At 50.0% G+C, this 19,786-nt stretch overlaps 1 protein-coding gene across 1 annotated transcript; it reads left to right on the top strand.

Moving 5' to 3' along the window:
• The first annotated feature begins 14,116 nt into the window (after positions 1 to 14,116).
• Positions 14,117 to 19,578, top strand: ADIPOQ (adiponectin, C1Q and collagen domain containing). Its single transcript, XM_030954620.1, has 3 exons — positions 14,117 to 14,424; positions 18,426 to 18,651; positions 19,052 to 19,578. The coding sequence occupies exons 2-3, from the start codon at positions 18,435 to 18,437 to the stop codon at positions 19,576 to 19,578; spliced, it is 744 nt and encodes a 247-aa protein (XP_030810480.1). The 5' UTR covers positions 14,117 to 14,424; positions 18,426 to 18,434.
• Positions 19,579 to 19,786: the final 208 nt, after the last annotated feature.

Below are 19,786 nucleotides of genomic sequence, written 5' to 3'. Positions count from 1 at the left end.
AAAAAGAAAATAATAATTATCTGCTGCTGTGGAATGCAACAGGTACATCTTTGATTGGTCTCATGTAGTTGTTTTTAATTAATGGCCAATCACAGTCCAGCTGGCTCAGACTCTCTGGTCAGTCACAAGATTTTATTATCATTCCATTCCTTTCCTTGCTAGCTTTCTGATGAAATCCTTTCTTCTATTCTTTTAGTATAGTTTTAGTATATCATTTTCTTTTAATATAATATATATCATAAAATAATAAATCAGCTTTCTGAAACATGGAGTCAAGATTCTCATCTCTTCCCTCGTCCTGAGACCCCTGTGAACACCACCACCCAGAACTGCCCAGAATCTCGTGACTGTCACCCAACAGTCCCAACACACACACACACCTGGCCCTGACAGGCCAAGGGAACAAAACCCCATCACTGTGGGTAAACGATCTCCATATTGCATTCTGCTTTGGCACAAACACAGGCACAGCAAATGATAAGAATTGGTTTTGGGGAAGAATTGTGCCTTGATTTTCTCTGTGAAGAGAAATGTGGGGCTACACCTCTCCATGTGTCTGGCGGAGAAGAGGGAGCTGGCCTGGACAGCGCCTTCCTTGGAGGAGAAGTGGAGCTTTCCCCAGGCTGCTGTGAGTGTGTTGGCAGAGGGCCACCTGCAGCCCTGGCCCCATTCTGTCACATGTGAATATTCACCCCCAGGAGCAGGGCCAGGCTCAGCACACATCCCTGGGCACAGAGCTGCAGGAGGAGGCTGAGGTTTGCAACCCATCTGAAAAGGGCTGGGACTGCAAATAGCAGAAGGCTCCAGCTGAAAGTGCTTTGGGTTAGAGGAGTTGTTACTTCAGCAGCTGCAAACGGACAGAAACCCTTCTCTACAACTTTCCCTTTCAAACTGAGAGAAATCTTTCCCTACATAATATTAGTGACTTGTCCAAATCACATTGCAAAGTCCTTCCTAGAGATCACAATGCTGCAGGGGACAAAAGGTGAGGTTCTAATCACAGAACATGGCAACAGGTGGGAAAAGCAGGTATGGAATGTGGAAGACAGTAGCTATAAAATCTAATCTACCTCAGCCTCCCCAAAATACTTGTGACAGTTAAAAAAGATTCAAGCAAAAACTTCAGCTTTTCAAGGAGGCAAAGGGAGCCTGAAAGAGAAGATGAATGAAAGCCACATTTTTTATTGAATATGTCTAAATCAGAGGCAGGAGCTCTGCTCAAAAGTTAAATGGAGAAGAATAAGCAGGTTATTGTAGTGTGCCACATAGATTTTAAAAATACTGCATTCATAGATCAAACTTGGAAAAATGTTGGATTTAAGAGAAACACCAGAAGCAGGAAACTTGTAAGCTTTTATATACAGCACAAAAGCAACCAAATTATATGTTCTCCTCTGGAAGACCAGGGAATTCTTCACTCAGGGTACAATGGGCTCAGAAATCTAAAAGAAGAGATTGCCAGAATATTGCTCCTCAAATACAGAAACCCTCAGCTAGAACAGGGCAGTGTGCACAGCACAAGAAGGAGGGGGCTGCATGGCTGCCTGGGAAAGCAGAGCAGTATCACAGCAGACCAGCATGGAAACCACAGGAACGTGCCAAAGGGGGCAGAAACAGGAGCTCTGAGGAAATGCTTCCTGCAAAATCCACACCAAGCAAAAAGGCAGGAGACAGTCAGAAGGAACATGGAGATGGTGGGAATAAAGAGAGGCCAGAGCAGGGCCAACCTGTGAGCAGAGCTGCCACGTGTGCAAGGTGCAGATAGAACCTGAGGGAATGGTTAAAATAATCATCTCAAAGAAAAGTGAGAGAGACAACAGAGTTGGCTCCTGTTCTATGAAAAATCAAAGGCTGACAATGCTTGCCTGTGCTGAGATCTAAACAAGTATGCAGAGCAGACATTTCCCTGTGCTTAGTGTGAGAGGTTATATTTGGTGGTGAGGCAGGTAGCAGATGCTTTTCCACACTGGAGGCTTCAGCTGATTTCCTCCAGGGGTAAAAACAACCAACCTCATCCCACCCTAAGATCTCTCTGTGCTCTTAGGAAGGCACTGCTTTAGGAAACAGCCATTTGGGCTGCACCCTGTGCCTCAGCCCTTCCACAGGCAGGAGGGACACCATAAGCCTTAGGGCAATATAAGCGATACACTGATGTGCTGATAAGCAATAGAAAACCACAACCAGAATGTCCCAAGGCTTCTGAAAGACTGCTTCTGGTTTAAAAGCCAACAGCAGCATCTTAACACCCCTCTTAGAGAACAGAGTAACTGAGTGAGGACTGTGGGTAAAGTCCCATCCATAGTCAGCCAGAGGCCTCCACCTTCAAAACCAGACTCCTGGCAAGAGAAGGTTTTGCCATGAAATGCAACATCCCAGCCTCTGCTGCAGCTGCTCACTCTGGCTTCCCTGCATAAAGGAGAGGGGAGGCTCTGGGGGAAGCTCATCCCCAGCTCAGCAGCAAGAGAGGCTGCAGAGGAGCTGGCAGCCCCAGGGGGGAGAAGGGAGCTGAGAGCAGAGCACAGCAGAGGTTTGTGAGAGGACCCCTGGCCATCAGTGCTTCCTTACCCATCTCTAGTAAATCTCAGCATGCAGCAGGTCTCCAGCATAGCCCTGCATTTATGCTGCCTTCTGACACTTGCAGTGGAATGTCGCCATGATATTTTCTGAAAAATCCTCTTTGCCCAGGATTTTCTCCTGGGAAGCTGAGAAGCCTCAGGAAGGAATGAAAACAATAATTATCTGATTGCTGCTCCTGTGTTTGCTGCTTGGACATTGTTTACCAACAGTGCATGTTTGATTGGTTCTGTGTGAATTGTTTTTAATTAATGACCAATCACCATCAGCTGTGTCAGACTCTCTGAGTCTCTCAGGAGTCTTTATTATTCATTCTTGTTAAGCCTCCTGATGTCTCCTTTCTCTTTCTTTAGTATAGCAGAATATCATATCATATCATATCATATCATATCATATCATATCATATCATATCATATCATGTCATAATCAGCCTTCTAAGAACAAGGAGTCAGATTCTCATCTCTCACCTCATCTTGGGGACCCTCACAAACACCACAGTGGAAAATATTATTCCGGTGCTGCCAGGTTCATGGCATGCTCAGAACTGGTTGCAAATAACAAACTGAATATGCAGAAGGTGAGGAAAAAGCAAACACTGCCCAAAGAGTGTCAGAAGCAAGAGTAACAAAGTGATGGAGAGAAGCTGGGTAAAATTGTCAGGACAGGGACAGAAGAACATTTCTTTTGGGCAATGCAACATGGCCAATGCTTGTCTTTGATAAGCATGTATGAAACCTTCCTGCAGGTGACAAAGCTGCTCTGGGAAGCAGGAGAGCCAAAGCTTTCGACATATATGGCCAAGTAGAACACTGTGTCCCAGGTGAGGTAGTGGAAGTGTGTTTGGATAAGAAGAGAACTTTGTGGTTAATTTAATTGCATTTATTCCTCTTCAAAAATCAGGTAATGTCATTCTTGGAGAAACACTTTGGCAACATCCTTGGGGCTACATTTTGTCTCTATTTCAGAGCATCAGAAACGCTGCATTTTGGAGTCATTGCAGTGCAGCCACAGCATGCTGTCCCAGAGGCAAGGGCTGGAAAATGCTATCAAGGTAGCAATGCTTTGCCAGGATGGCGGCAGGGTCTGCTGGGAAATGTAATAACATTTTTAATTGAACCATAAAGACACATGCTGTGTGAGCAGCAGTCACCAGGGGACCCATGCAGAGATACTGCTTTCCTGCTTTCCAGAAACAAATACAAAAGAATGACCAAGGCACGAAGTCAGGTATTTTCAGAGGTATCAGGAAAGGCACGATGTGCTGAGGGGAGAGTGGGAGACAAAAGAAGCCAGAAACAAAAGTGATGCAGTGGGAGATGCCAGAGCCACTGAGCACAAAAGCACCCGGATTATCTGTGGCACACACACTGGCACACACACGCTCATCACAAACCCCCATGGCAGAGCTGGGAGCAATTATTTCTGGTTCAGCTGCATACAAATATTTGCAGAGAGAAAGCCAAGACACAACAAACAAACAAGCAGTGGGGTTCAAGGGCTGGATTTTGCCCCATGCTGCTGCACATGCCCCCAGAAACCCAGCAGGGACAGGGCACAGTTTGGGGACAAGTGACACCTGCATTTTGGGAAGGCAGATCAGAGCTGCACAGCCACACCGGGCAGGTGGGGTCCCAGTGCCCACATGCCACCAGCAGTCCCCTCCAAAGACACTGGTGGGAAGTTTGCCAAGGGTTTCCCTGCTGAGTGAGCCAGTGGGATGAAAAGGGCCTGGGATCAGCAGGCACTGGTGCCCTGCCCTGCTGGGGCAAAATGAGGCAAGGCCATTTCTGCCTCCAGTCTGCAGCCTTGATCAAGCACAGGAATGGCTTGTGCCATTATAGGAATTAAATTACTTTTTAGCTGAGCCACTTGCCCAGTGTAGTCCCCAACTGTAGGCCCTGGGGTGTTTCTCATTAAGAATACCTATATCATACCTCATTTGGATTCTCTGCATTTCCTTACTCTTTCCTCTTTGGCTGTGGGGAGAAAAGGCCCTTTCTCACTCCTCTCCTCCTGCCAGACACTCTCTCTGATGTCCCCACCTCCATCCACGAGCCAGCAGTGTGCTTCACAGGCAGAGCCTTGTGGATGCAGGCACGTGAAAAGGAAAAATCTAAAGCACTGGGGGGAATTTTCCATGAGGTGGATATGGGTATCATGAGGTGGATATGTGCAGCTGCCTGGAAAAAGAAAGCATTTAAGCTGTTTCTTTTTGTTTTCTCTCTTTGCTATTCAGAGAACCTCTGTGTCATCTGAGCAGAGACACAGCAGGGAGCTGCTGCTTGCTTTGCCAAAGCAATGAGAAGGAATAGCCTTTGTTAAAGACACCACCCTCACAGGGATTATAAATACAAAGGAGATGAAATTATCCAGTTGAACCCAATCCACAGAAAACACTGCAGTGAGGAGCAGGAGGGAGGGGAGAGCCTGTCTGTGGGCAATGGGCCAGGCAGGGACATACGAATCACATTAAAAACCCCTAAAGGAGTACCAGGAAATGTGGTTTATATAGGAGTACTTTCACTCCCACCTGCCTGTCCAGCTCTACAGCTTTTGCAGGAGGAGACTCCAGTGATGCCAAGGTGGCAGGATCAGAGCCCAGCACACCAGGGCACCCTGAGGCTCACAGGCAGGGCACCCATCCTGCCAGGGGGACAGCCAGGGCACGGCAGGAGCAGGAGGCTGGGCACAATGGCAGGAGGGTTCAGGACATCTGGTTTGCCTGTGGCTTTGCTGTCCAGGTCTTTCGGGGTCTTTCGGGTTACTGTGACCCCGGGAAGAGTTAGAAAGTCTCTTTTCCCAGCCTGGTGCTTGAAGAAGGAGTCAGGGCTCTTCATTTCTCGGTCTCAAGGTTGTTTATTGGATCTTATCTATAAAAATTTTTCTCCTGCCCTGCCCAGGTCCATCCAGCAGGACAGTTCCAGGCACTCTGCCTGCCCCCAGGGTGGTGTTTTGTCTTTATACTAAAAACTACAATGTACAATGTTTACAATTACTTTCCAATACCTATCACCTGTGTTAGACAGTGAGCTTCTACTCCAAACCAATTTGTAAGTGCCAACATCACAGCAGAAGATGGAGGCCAAGAAGAAGAAGGAGAAAGGCTGGACACATCCAGTTCCCTCCATCTTGTCTCCTGAATCCCCATACCAAAAACCCCAAAATCTACTTTTTCACCCCGTGATAACTTCACTATTATTCTACCTAAACTGTTGTGGCTTACTGATCTTCATATAAGGTTGGTAATTTGCTCCACGGGTCACAATCAAACCCACAGGTGTTGTGGGCTCTGTGCCAGGGTCTCTGAGCCCCCTGGCAGGGGTCCTGGCCATCCTGGACAGCCAGAGGGATGTTCTGGGTTCCCACACAGGTCCCCCAGGACTGCCATGTGAGCATGGAAGCTGCCTCCAGCCCAGGGGAGCAGCAGGAAGGGTCTCATGGCTGCTGTGTGCCCAGAACAAAGGGTCCCTGGCATCCAGTCACGACTGAGCTCCAGCTCAGGGGCACTGGCACATACCAGTTTTATGTGTGTGTTTGTAAAGGATTTTCAAAACATCAGGTCATAGCTCTGCCCAGGCCAAGCTGCAAGCATGAAGGAGCAAGCTCTCTCTAGGCTGCTGACCACAGCCTGCCACAGACAGCACCACAGCCTGAGTGTGTGCTGTCAGTCCTCCAGAGCTCCTGCAGCTCCTCACATCTGCTGGGACAGGGTGCTGAGGCCCCCAGTCTGCTCCAAGCTGCCAGATCTGCTTGTCCAGCTCACTCCTGGCAGCCACAAGGCAAGGTGCTGCAGCCACAAGGCTGCTGGGTCAGCCAGCTGCCACCTGAGCTGCCAGACTGCCTTTCCAAAGAAAGGTGCCTTCCAAAGCCAGAAATATATAAAATGGGATGGCTGAGTGAGCCACCATTGTTTTTCATGTGGAAGAGAGGCAAAGTGGAGGCAAAGTCATTTGACTGCAGAAAAAGCCCCACAATTTACTGCTAAAACCAGTGACAGTGTGGCTTTGTCTGCTCAAGTCAGGAGAACAAGTGCTTATAAAAATGAATTATTGAAGAGACTATAAGCCTTTATTAGTCCTACAGTAAACACAAACACCTCCTGGAAAGCACAAAGAAATGCCCTATCAAAAGTGCCACAGATGTGTCACTCTCTGTGACTTCCCTAAGACCACTTTTGGGATGATTTTGTCCAAACTAAAAACACAGGGAAATAATTTTTGGATAGATGTATAGTTTCTTTCTATAGAAACATGCATCACTGAGATTGAGCAATGAAATTCCACTTTATAGACAACGTAAGATTCCTAATGCCTTTAATTAATCACATCCTCATTTCTAAGTGAATAGATATTGTAGATGAGAGAAACAGGCAAACTGCTATCCCTTAGCACCTCAGTGGTGTTTTCAGACGTTATTGAATTTGAGCACAGACCCTCTGGAAGGCAGGCAGGGGCTGATGTGAGAACACAGTGCCTCAGTCTCACTGGCAGCTGGATGACAGTCCAGGGGAGTCCAGCACTGGGAGAAGAGCCCCAGGCCCCAGCAGGCCAGTGCCAAAGCCACCCCATGGCACACGGCACATCCCTCACCTGCAACAGGCAGGGAGTCAGCTAATGCCCAGCAGAGGCTGGGCTGGGGCTGGGGATCCATCCCCCAGTGAATGGAAAATCCCTTGTGGCCAAAAACTCCTTGCACAATGCACAGCAAAGTGTGATGGGAAGGAGCCATGTCCCCCGTGGGCACCTGACTTCCACCCCTGTGCTGGGCTGACCACGGGCATGGAGGGCACAGGGCTGGCCCCAGGCAGGGCTTCCAAACACTGCGGGTGAGGGCTGTGGTTTGTGGAGCCATGAGGAGCCCTGCCTGCTCCCTGGCTGTGCCCTGTGCCCTGCCTGCTCCCTGTCCCCTCCCTGTGCCATGTCTGGGGGAAAGGAACAGAGAGAGAAAAGGAAAATCCCCTTGTAAGGAATCCTAATCCCATCTGGCTGCTGTGTGTGGAGGGCTGGGGACACCCTGATACCCCAGAACCAGGAGTTCCAGCCTGCCAGGGCTCCTTGCTGCCTGAACTGGGCCCCAGCATGGAGCCACCAACTCCCCCTGAGGTTCTGCCAAACCACTTGGGGTTTTGGGGATCCACGTGCTCCCTCTGCCATCAGACCCAGAGCAAACACACTCTTCTGGTTTGTGCAGTCCCCCCGGACACCCCAGCAACACTGAGCCACCCCAGACTGAGAGCAGCAGCTACGGAGCCTGAAAGAAGAGACATGTCCAGTGGACATGTCCATCATATCCCCTTGTCACCACCATGGGACATGGCATTTCTGTCCCTCAGCAGCCAAAAGCGAAGAAAAATAGGGGACTGGGAGCAGACACGTCTTTAAAAAGGACAGAAGTGTGATGTAGGCTGGGAAGACCGTGGAAATTGTGCTGGGATTGCCTCCACCAAATGTTACAAAGCTCCAGAAAACTCCAATTCTCCTCTTCCACTTTGTTTCCAGCCGGCTGTGGTCACGGCTCCCTCACCCCCTCCTGCCCACCCACCGGCAGAGAGAGAGCCTGGCTGCCCCCAAGGGTCCTGGGGCTGTCCCCGAGCTCGGGGGCTCTTTGGGGGCATCCCCGCTCGGGCATCCCCGGCCGGGCGTGCGGAGCCAGGGCGGGGAGCTCCACCTATTGTCCGAGCGGCGGAGGGGCTGGCTCGGATCGCTCCTCTGGGCGAAGGAAATGCGCTTTTCTTTGCCTCAGTGACTCAGAAACGCACTCATAATAAACAGTTCCTGGGCTCTGTAAGAATGCGGTGCCGCTGAGGCTGCGGGGGGCTGCGTGGGGAGCTGCTGTCCCTGCCTGCGCTGAGCTGCTCTCGTGTTGCTGTTGATAATTGCTGCCCCGAGATGTGCAGGGTGTCTCTGCTTCGGCCCGCACAGCTGAAGAACGAGTCTGGACTCTTCACTTTTCGGTCTTGAGGTTGTTTATTAATTCTTATCTATAGAATTTTCTTTCTGCCCAGAGGAGATCCGCTCAGCAGGGCAGCCACAGGCACTCTGACCGCCCCCAGGGTGGTGTTGTCCTTTTATACTACAAACTACCTATAACATATTTACACTTAATTCCCAATACCTATCACCTGTGTTAGACAGTGCACCTCTACTCTAAACCAATTCCAAAGTGCCAGCATCACTGCAGAAAATGGAGAACAAGAAGGAGAAAGGCTGGACACGCCCAGATTCCTCCATCTTGTCCCCATAATCCCCATACCAAAAATCCTAAAATCTACATTTTCACCTGTGATCATTTTGTTATTACACCATTCAAACCTGTGTGACTTTCATGTCCTCATCCAAAGCTGGCAACTTGCTCCAGGGGTCAAAATCAAATCCCCAGGTGTTCTGGGCCGTGCCAGGGTCTCCGAGCCCCGCGGCGGGGTCCTGGGCATCTCTGGACACCCAGAGGGATGTACTGAGTTCCGACAAGCTGCTCATTTGAACGGGCAAGTGGCAACCTCATTAAGTCGCTCATTAACAGCTCAGCCAGGCTGCAGTGCGCTCTCAGGTGCCTGGTGGAAGATGCCATCCCAGCAGGGAGTGAAAGCTGGGGACGTTCGGAGGGGAGGCACTCACAGGGGTGACCCACACACCACAGCACTGAGCTCATTCTGCTCCCTGCACAGCTCCTTCCAGCCCAGAGGGAGCCCCAGAGGAGCCCGGGCTGTGCTGAAAATAATAAAGCACTGGAATGCTCTTCCCAGGGAGGTGGTAGAATCACCATCTCTGGATGTGTTTAAAAAAAGACTGGACATGGCAGTTGGTGCTGTAGTCTGGTTGAGGTGTTGGGGCACAGGTTGGACTGGATGATCTTAGAGGTCTCTTCCAACCTCATTATTCTGTGGTTCTGTGATTCTGTGTTTCTGTGATTCTGTGAAAGCAGCCAGTGCCTGGCTCAGTGGAGCAGAGGGGAGCTGGATGCCATCATGCAGAATCCCCTGGCTGCCCTGGCCAGCCCGGGGAGGCCAAAGCAGCACCCTGAACTCAGAGTGCAAAACGAGCCCTGGGAACAGCTGTGACTCAATAAAAGGAGCTCTGGGCAGTATTCACAGGGCTCTGCTTCATGGACAAAACGTCTCAATGTCCCTTCGGCATGAGAACTCCTGCTGTGCCAAGATCCCTCGGCTCTTTAGGAGCCAAGCTGGGCTCCCCTGAGGCCAGGGAAGTTTGTTTGCAATGGCCAAGAAGAGAAACGTGCTGTTGCTCAAGGCTGGCAGGGAGCTGCTCTGTCCGAGCTGCCCATCAGAGGGAGGAAAAGAGCCCGTTTGTCTGTGTGAAATGGGCCGGGGAAGGAGGAGCCCCAGCGCTGGGCAGGCTGGCCCCGAGCAAGGGCAGAGTGTGGCAGTGGGTGCCATGTTCTCAGCCAGGGCCACGGTCCCCCAGCCCACCCCTTGTGTCCCCTTGTTCCCGGCCCCAAGTGGTGGCTCAGCATCCCTGGATGACAGTCCAGGAGAGTCCAGCACTGGGAGAAGAGCCCCAGGCCCCAGCAGGCCAGTGCCAAAGCCACCCCATGGCACATGGCACATCCCTCACCTGCAACAGGCAGGGAGTCAGCTAATGCCCAGCAGAGGCTGGGCTGGGGCTGGGGATCCATCCCCCAGTGAATGGAAAATCCCTTGTGGCCAAAAACTGCTCCGCTGGCCCTGCACAATGCACAACAAAGTGCGATGGGAAGGAGCCATGTCCCCTGTGGATCCTGACTCTCAGAGGCCTCCCGTCCCCCACCTCCCATCACAGCCATGGCCTTGGGTGAGGAGCCGCCCTGCACTGCCCATGGCCACAGACAGCCACTGTCCCCTGCCTGCTCCCTGGCCTTGGGCACTGCTGCCAGCCCTGCCCGTCCCTGGACCTGTGCCACCTCCCCTCCCTCATGGAGGAAAACCCAGGGGAGCATCAGGGCCGTGAGTTTGTAATTGATGGGAGCAAACCTGGCCTTGGGCACTGCTGCCAGCCCTGCCCATCCCTGGACCTGCGCCACCTCCCCTCGCTCATGGAGGAAAACCCAGGGGAGCATCAGGGCTGTGAGTTTGTAATTGATGGGAACTACAAACAACCCTGTGAGGTGTGAGAGGAAAGGCTGTGCCACACGGCATGGCCATGGCCCTTGTGCCTCCCTGCCGGCACTGCTGGGGACATGAAGGGCCCGGGTGCACCCACCAGGAGCCGGGCTGAGCAGGCCCTGAGGGCACGCAGGACAGGGCTGCCAGCCTCGGGCCGGGCACAGGGAGAGCTCCATTAACAATCAGCCACTAGAGGGAAGTGCAAGGCTGTACAGGGACAGGGAGGTGCCTGGGACCGCGGGGAATCGCGGTTTGGGGATGGCAGCACCGGCCATTTTACTGCTTTCTCTGAGGAGCCGCCCCCTCAGCCCTCGCTGCTGTCCTGCCCCAGGGCAGGTGCCCATGAGGCGGTGCCAGTGTGAAAAATGCATATTTTACGATTGGCTTTCCGCAAATATTAAAATGAATATTATATGTGTTATGTTAGAAAGTTATGCTGTATTAATTTTCTTAAGTAGTGTGTTAAATATAGTTTTAGGTTATAACAAAATGTTAAAATAGAAACTATGCTATGTAAGATGTTATAAATAAGATACTTTTTTAAAAGAAATGACTCACAGCGAGACAGCAGCCGCAGGACACCTAAATCTTTCAGAGAAAAAGAATTTATTGCTCCATTATCAGAAGAAATGAACTTCTTCCTGCCTTGCTGAGCCCTGAAGATGCTGTCAGGATTCAGAGGAAGAAGCTGACACTGCCCAGACAGAATCCTGTGTTTGAATGGAATTTATGCATCATGTATGAGGTGTATGAATATGCAAGAGGCTGTTGCTTTTAAGGGTTAATCCTCTGTTAATGTGGGTCCCCTCTCAGGCTTATGCTGCCCAGAAAAGGTACACGGACATCCGTAACTCTTTGTTTTTATTGTCTCATATTGTCCTAACCCAAATTGTCCAAATTATTATTATTACTCTAATTATATTACTATTTTTATAACCATTCTATTACTATTACATTTTTAAAGTTTTAAAACCATGTGATTGGTATTTTTCACAGCAGGAAGGGGCACAGGGTCTGGCTGGCCACAGCAGTGGGCCTGGTCCAGGCTGCCTGTGGTGCCCTGGGCTGGAGACAGCATTGCCCTTGGCATGGAGATGTGCACCCTGGCACAGAGGCCGTGGTCTCTCCAGACAGCACCAGAATAGCAGGAGCAGCCTGCCAGACAGCATCAACAGTTTGGGCCATTTTTAGCAAAGTGGGGAACGTGTTGTTTCTGGGACATGCGGTATCCAGGGCCAGAGGGAAGACAAGGGGATGACCTGGCACCCCAGGGGACAGTGAGTGGGAGCACAGGGCTCACACAGATCCCAGCAGAGGAGCCCGGCTCTGGACAGGAAGAGCAGCCTCAGGGAGGGACAGCCAGGGGGACGAGGGTTCCCATGGAACTGGGCTCCACCGTGGTGCTGGTTTGATCCTGCTGGGACAGGACAGTGCTGGGCAGCTGAGGGCTCCTGGCCCAGCCCCATGGCACAGACCCTGCCAACAGGGCCTGGACTGTCACCAACGTCCCTGTGAGGCAGCTGTCCCAGCCTCCCTGTGACCAAGGCAGCTACAGGGATCTGACAGAGCACAGCTGATAATGAGCCTCTGCTCTATTTTATTCGTGTTTATAGATGGCTAAATATAACCTTGTGCTTATATTTAATTCTTACTGAAAGATGCAAGCCACAATCCATCAAGTCAGTTTTGGGTTTTTCATATTGGCTGGCTTGCATCAGGTCCAAGAGAGGAAACATCCAGGCTCAGCACAAGGCCTGTAGCCAAGTTAGGTACTGGCAGCAGGTCCCACACAGGAGGGCTGGTGGCCACAGAGCAAAGCAGAGAAGGCATTGCAGGACTTGTGAGCAGCAGCTTTGTCTGTGCCAAAACACCCCCCAGTCCATCGAGACTGCTGTCCCTGAGCACTGCAGCTGTGGGCACTGCCAGCACAGCCCACGTTTGGTGCCAGGTTTTGCTTGTCACCAGGCAGAGCCAAAGGCATTTGATTTGCTCTCCTATCACAAAGCCAGAAGCAGCTTTCTGGATTGTACAAGATCTCCCTCTGCAGCAGGAACAGGAGCCAGCACCAACCTGCAAACCAACTGTGTGACACAACATAACTGCAAGCAAGTGTGCCAGGGATTGTATCAGCTGGTTGTACCCCCAGAGATAAACTTCTACCTCTCTTCTGGGAGGCAGGGATGTTTGGGAAGATGTTTGATGGACCACTAAAAAATTTATCACTGTGGTATTTCCCTGACAACTGAATTGAAAGACCATGAGGTAATTGCAGCACTACCTGTTAAACACCTCAGGTCCAATCCTCAGCTCCTGGCAGCCTAACAAATATCCCAGTCATACATTTTGGGGTTCAAGCCAAAAGCTCACAGGGGAAGCAGCCTTGTCTTTCTCCTACCTGGGGCAGGGGCAGCTGAAAACATCTCACTCCACAGCAAAAGCAGGTCCAATTTCAGTTCCAAGGTCCTGCTCCTCCATTCATTGCTCAGGAGACTTCAACAGAAACATTGGCATTGCATGCACACAAATGCACATGGCCCTAGATAATCACATTTATAACAAAACACATCCAACTAGACTACTGTGGTATTTTACTGGGGTTGCATGAGAGGTTGTTTTGAGTCTCAACATTGCATGCAAAACCCATAATCCAACAAAAACTACAAATTTTCTTCAAATGCTGGACTAAGGGCTTGACCAGAGCAAGGCAGGCAGTTGTCCTGTGGCTCCTCCTTTCTGCACCTTCTCCTCAGGCTTAAAAATTCACTCTTGCTGACTTCCAGCTCTACGTATAAAAAGTTATTTATGTGCTCATTTATACATCTTTTTAGTCCCTCCCAATAGCCAGGTCTTGAAAACAACTCAGGAATTCAGAATGCTGCCATGCCAGTACTGGCATTCACTCAGATGAGTTTCCCCTCTCACAAGCACACCAGTTCCCCACGCCCAGTTGCAACACCACACAATTTTTTCCTGGTATGATTTTGGGAACTCAGTTTTGCCAAGGTTCCACCTAGCTAACTTTGAACTGCCCCAGAGCAGCTGCAGAGGAATGCCTCTGCCAGCTAAGGTTCCACCTCTGCTTTGGGAAGGAGAGAAAGAGATTTGGTTTTGACCTAAAGCCAAAAAGCTTGATAGGTGGAAATCCATCCTAGGGCTGGAATTACTCCAGTCATTTACAATAGTGCTGGCACAAGCTTAGGTGCCTTAAAAAGGAACTTTCCCCCAGTGCTGCCCTCCCCCTGGGGCAGCTTTGCCCTTCTTTGGTGTGACAGCAGCCTCCAGCCTCCAGGAATGGTTCTTGCAGTTAAAAGGAGAAGCCCAAACTTATTCCACAGTAATTCATTTCCTAGCACACTGAAAGCCCCACATGTGAGCTGTGAGTTGGACACACTTTCTCCAGCAGCCACTAAAGCATTTCCCAATTTGCAGAGAGCAGCAGGCACAGCCCTGGCTGAGCAGGCTCTCCAGCAAACCACTGCTCTTCCAGTTCCTGTCCAATTCCCAAAGCCATCTTTTCCCTGTAAGGCCATCTTCCCAAGCTATCCCAGTGGATTTTATATCTGTTCCAAAACTTAAGTTATGTCCAGGAAAAATTAATGGGAAAACCCAAGTTTTAGGTCAGCATGCGCAATAGCAAAGGGAGCTGCAGTGTCTGAGCTGACAGCTCCCTGTGCCCTCAGGATAGCGATGCAATAGCCAGACTTCACTCTCTAAACAGACTGCAGCAAGCCAACCAGGACTCAGAGCAGCTGGTAAGCATGATTTTTTTTCCTCCCCTCCTTACTAAGTTCAGGAGTTTCTCTTCTTTTGGGCTGAATTGGACGGACTTTTCTGTTTGCAAAAAGTTTTCTTTCTCAGAGTTATTCTCATAATAGCCAGACATGATTTTAAACCAAGAATAGCTGATCTCCATTAGATTCATACTCCCCTTTTTGGAAACACTATTTAGAGAACAGAACTCCTAAATCAAAAGTAGTCAGGAAGAACAGTGAGAAACTGCATGGCTGTAACAGTAAATATTGCACTGGCACCTTTTGATTCACCTCTTTCCTCAAAGACTCCAGGGAAGATTGGGTTTGTCCAAATCTCCCTGAGTGGCACCAGTTCCTCACCAGAAACCTGCACCACCCACATTTAAGGTGTGAGCCCTCTGGAACATGAGCAAAAACTATACTGTGAGAATTACAAAAAGAAAAACCTTTGACATAAGCCAAAGCCCTGGTTAATACCCTTTGAGGGAAATGCTCCAGTGGGAAAACAGATGGATTTTTCAGTCAGTTTTGTGCAGAAAGATGTGGGGACTTAAAATATATAATTTTTATATAGTGCAATCTGAAATTTAAATTCTGAAACATTCTGTAGCCCTTAGGAATGGCATTGGTCTCACAGATGCTACCATGGTTTCTGCTGGTAAATGAATAAGCTTCATGTAACAGATATGTGCCTTTGATACAGCAGCTGCCAAGGCAATCCCTGAAAGCCACCAGCAGCACAGAGCTCATCTATTTCTTGTTCATCTATTTCTTGTCCAAAAGGTATGACTGACATTCAAATATAGCATATTATTTCATGTTAAACTGATGCTAAGCGTCAGATGGAAGACCAAAAGGAAATGGGAAACACCAAGTAAAGGGATGTCACTTCTAAACCAGAGCTTAAGCTCAGATCTGGTAGACACAGCTTAAAACTTTCCCTTTGTAAGACATACTTATGCCAGAGAAATGCTTGGCTTCTCAAGCACAGAAATCACCTGTGCTTGAGTTAAACTGTGGGGATTGAAGATGTTCTTTCCTTGCATATCACAGCACTTTTCTCCTGAGCAAGGAGAGCACTGAGTGTATGATGTGTGCACTGATGCTGGGGAGGGCATGGCTCTGAGCAGACTGGCCAGGCAGCCCCCAGAAAAGCTTCTGCAGCCCTGCTTTGGCTCCTCACACCTGCACTGCTGGTGGCCTTACAGGAGGGGTTGTTTTGCACCAGTACAAGACCTGGCTGTGGGGCACACCACTAAAATTGGGATGATATTTGACTTCTAGGCAGGGCACCAGAAAGCAGAACTAACCCCAACAAAATCACTAAAACACAGCTCAAGAAACAAATTTTGAGCCACGTTTCTATGGATCACCACCATGTTTTAACACAGTTAGGTGTCCCCAGACAGCCTGTGCTGGTTTTGGAGGGGTAGTGCATGAGCTGGAGGGGACCCAGGCAGGGGGGACAAGGGGGCATGACAAGGTGTGACATGGGGGCATGGCAAGGTGTGATCACTGTGCACACCCTGCTTAGCAAGCCAAGCCACTTTCAGGATTTACAGACATCAGGTTCACTGCTCCATGCTGGTCCCTGGACAATCACTGCCTCCCTTGCTGCAAAGGGACGTTTCTCTCCCCAAAGTGCAGGGACACAGGAACACTGCCTAAGGGACTCAGGCTGTGCCCACTAGACCACACAGCACCCTCAGCCCCAAAACGGCCCCTAAGGCAGAGCACTGCCATCTCAGAGTGCTGGGTGGCTGCTGGAGCCTGGCTGGGTGGGCACAGATTTGGGAGTTTCCTGATTTTAGGTGTTAGGCACTGCCCACCAAAGCCATTAAAGAGAGCTTTTAATTTTGGTTTTTTTTCAAAGCCCCTTCAATATCCTCAATAGAAATACTTTTTTTGCAAGAATAACTGAAATCATGGCAACCTCTTTGTTACTGTTGTGGTTTAACCCCAGCTTGCAACCGAGCCCCACAGAGCCACTCGCTCACCCCTGCTACAGCAGAATGGGAGAGAGAGAATTGCACTTGTAAAAGTGAGAACACTCATGGGGAGAGATGAGAACAACATAGAAATTGAAATAAAATAGCAACAATAACAATAAGAAATTGTAATGGAAAGGAAAATAACAAAGAGAGAAAGACAAGTGATGCAAATGAAGACAGATGCTCAGTACCAACTGACTGATAACTGGCCAGCCCCCGAGGAGCAGCCTGGGGCCAGCCTTACCCCTGCTTTAGAGCTGAGCATGGTTTGGAATATCCCACGGGTCAGCTGGGCTCAGTTGTCCTGGCTGTGTCCCCTCCCAACTCCCTGTGCACCCCAGGCTCCTCACTGGTGGCATGAGGAGCAGAAAAAGCCTTGGTGCTGTGCAAGCCGTGCTCAGCAATAACAAAAACACCCCTGTGGTATCAGCTCTGTGTTCAGCACAAATCCAAAACACAACACATGGACAAAGAAAATTAACTCTGCCCCAGCTAAAACCAGCACATTTCTTCAGCTTCCTTTGAAGCGATTACACCAGAGCTAATAAGACATTATTTAAAATGCGACATTTGAATAGCTTGCCTAGGAAAAGCAACCCTGCAAAGAAATTGCTCCAAAATATTATTTTTCTTGAAAATTACAGAGCTAAGGGACTCTAATTGCCATGCTGTTGCTCACTTTTTATTGCCTATTATGCCACTTACAATGCTCCTAACAGGATACCTTTACTGTTCCAGAGTATAAACCCTGCCCGGGGAGCAGTATCACACAACAATGATAATTTTAAAATATCTTGTGTTCTAAAAGCCTGACTCAAAGCCCACCAGGGGCTGGGAGCATAGGACAAAGCCAGGCTGGCTGCAGGGTGTTGTCGCAGACATCTTTTTCACTAAAATCTTTTCTTTAAGATTTTTTCTTTCTGAGAAGCTGTAGCCTCAGAAACAAATGTAAACAATAAGTTATCTGCTGCTGTGGAATGCAACAAGTTCGTCTGGATTGGCCCAGCTTAGATGTTTAGACATAATGGCCAATCCAGAACTGAGGTCTCTCGGAGAGAGTCCAAGAGAGTAGCTTTGTTATCATTCTTTCTATTCTATTCTTAGCTTAGCGAGCTTCTGAAAAGCTCTCGTGCTTTTTCTTTGTAGTATAGTTATAATGTAGTATATGCGCCGGCAGTTTATATGCAGACACGAACGGGACGGGACTACTGATGGATGCGTCGGATTTATATATCATAAAATAATAAATCAAGCCTTCTGAACATAGAGTCAACGTTCTCACCTCTTCCCTCAATTGAAAACCCTTGTGACCACCGTCACAGGGTGTCACCACCAACCTGGTTTTGGGCAGCTGCATTAATTGCTCTGACCAGCAAAGCAGCCAGGTTAAAGAGAAATGCAATCCTACAGTGCCTAAACACTGCACAATTTGTCTTCCCGTAATCAAAAAACAATTCAGATGGAAAAAAACTCCAGTATCATAATTTCATATTGTGGCTCAGGGCAGCTGGGAAGCCTGGCTGTAGTTTCTGTTCGTGTTAGATAGATCCAGGTGAGCAGGGTGTACGTGCAGTGAGAACTCACCTCTGCCTGGCCTCGAGGCTGTGGAGGGTTTGAGACAACTCTGCCAGCCTCGTGCCTCCCATCAGCTGCTCACTCACCCAGGCAGGAGCCAGGGCTTTTTGTGGCTAATTGAGCAGAGCTTTGCAAGGAGATCTGCCACAGATACCCTGGCATCTGCTGTGCTGGGTCCTGAAACATCTGTGCCTTGCACAGAGCCTGAGAGGGCTGAGGGGGTAGCTGGTCTTCGCTCCTCTCTGCTCTGGCTGTGCCCCACGGGCCCAGCTTGGCTCATGGAGCTCACACCAGCAGCACAAACTGCTTTCCTTCAGATGGACTGACTGAAATTTAGTCTTCTGTGCCTCTCTGTTATTTGGGGGAGGGTGGGAAGAGTGTTCACTTTTTTTCTCTATTAACTTTTAAAGTTAACAAAGCAGTTGTCCACATCAGGAACCAACGATGAGGAGCCTGGCAGGGTTCCTGCTGTGCTCGTTGCTGCTGCTGCTGGCCCCCCACTCCACAGGGGTGGCTGCCCAGGAGACCCCCCAGCCTGACCCCAAAATGCCATGTGCCAACTGGATGGGAGGAGCACCCGGCTACCCTGGCCACAACGGTGCCCCCGGCCGGGATGGGAAGGATGGAAGAGATGGACTCAAGGGAGATAAAGGAGATGAAGGTTGGTGAAGAGCAGGTGGTATGTCATTGCTTGAGCCCCAGTCCCTGTCCCAACAGGTTTCATGTCTGGTGGGTCCATGCCTGATCTTTATCCAGATGGGTTTTGATTATCTCCTGGGGTGGAGATTCCATAACCCAAGTCAAAGAGTTTGGTGTGGAGTTTTTTTCCCTCAGTTAGTGATGTTTTTTCTGATGTGCTACTCTCAGCAGCTCAGCACACAGCCAGGGTGGGGGGTGACCAGGGTTTCCACTCGCTGCCTCAGCCCCTGGGGGCTCTTGGGATCCCTGAGCCCTTCCTCAGCTCCGTGCTGAGCAGGGCTCACACCACAGCCCCCTCTGCACTTCAGCAGCACCTTCCATCGCAGTGCAAGCACAGCTCCCAGCCCCACTCTGTCCCGCAGGTCCGGCAGGTCCCAAAGGTGAACCGGGCCCAGTAGGAAGCCGGGGCTTTCCCGGACCCCCTGGATCTCCTGGAATTCCTGGAACCCCAGGGCAGAATGGCAAAGATGCCTTTGTGCAGCGCTCTGCCTTCAGCGTGGGGCTGACGGAGCGCAGCCCGGCCCCCAATGTCCCCATCCGCTTCAGCAAGATCTTCTACAACGAGCAGGGCCACTATGACCCCAGCACGGGCAAGTTCCTCTGCAACGTGCCTGGCACCTACTTCTTCTCCTACCACCTCACTGTGTACCTGTCAGACGTCAAGGTCAGCCTCTACAGGAAGGACAAGGCCGTCATCTTCACCTATGACCAGTTCCAGAACAACAACGTGGACCAAGCCAGCGGCTCCGTCCTGCTGCACCTCAGCTCCGGGGATGAGGTCTGGCTCCAGGTGTATGGGAATGGGGACAAGAATGGGGTCTATGCTGACAACCTCAATGATTCCACCTTCATGGGCTTCCTCCTGTACCCTGACCCAGATACCTACTGAAGTAGGGGGTGCTGTGTGGAAAAGGAGGAGGTGGCTTAACCCGGCCGTGTCCTGGGGCACTGGCGCTATAGCTGTAATATATTTACCAGAAAATTGCCTTTTGCCAAGGGGGGACCCTTTCTCCTGTGAAATCACTGAGGTCATACCAGTACTTCCATGGAACCAAGAGTTCACTCCTACCTCTGCTCTTGCTTTCCTGTGGAAACCT

The sequence above is a fragment of the Camarhynchus parvulus genome, chromosome 9 (assembly GCF_901933205.1).
Source record: "Camarhynchus parvulus chromosome 9, STF_HiC, whole genome shotgun sequence".
NCBI classification, from domain to species: domain Eukaryota; kingdom Metazoa; phylum Chordata; class Aves; order Passeriformes; family Thraupidae; genus Camarhynchus; species Camarhynchus parvulus.
The sequence above is the reverse complement of the archived record's forward strand: the minus strand, read 5'-3'. Positions and strand labels throughout refer to the sequence as shown.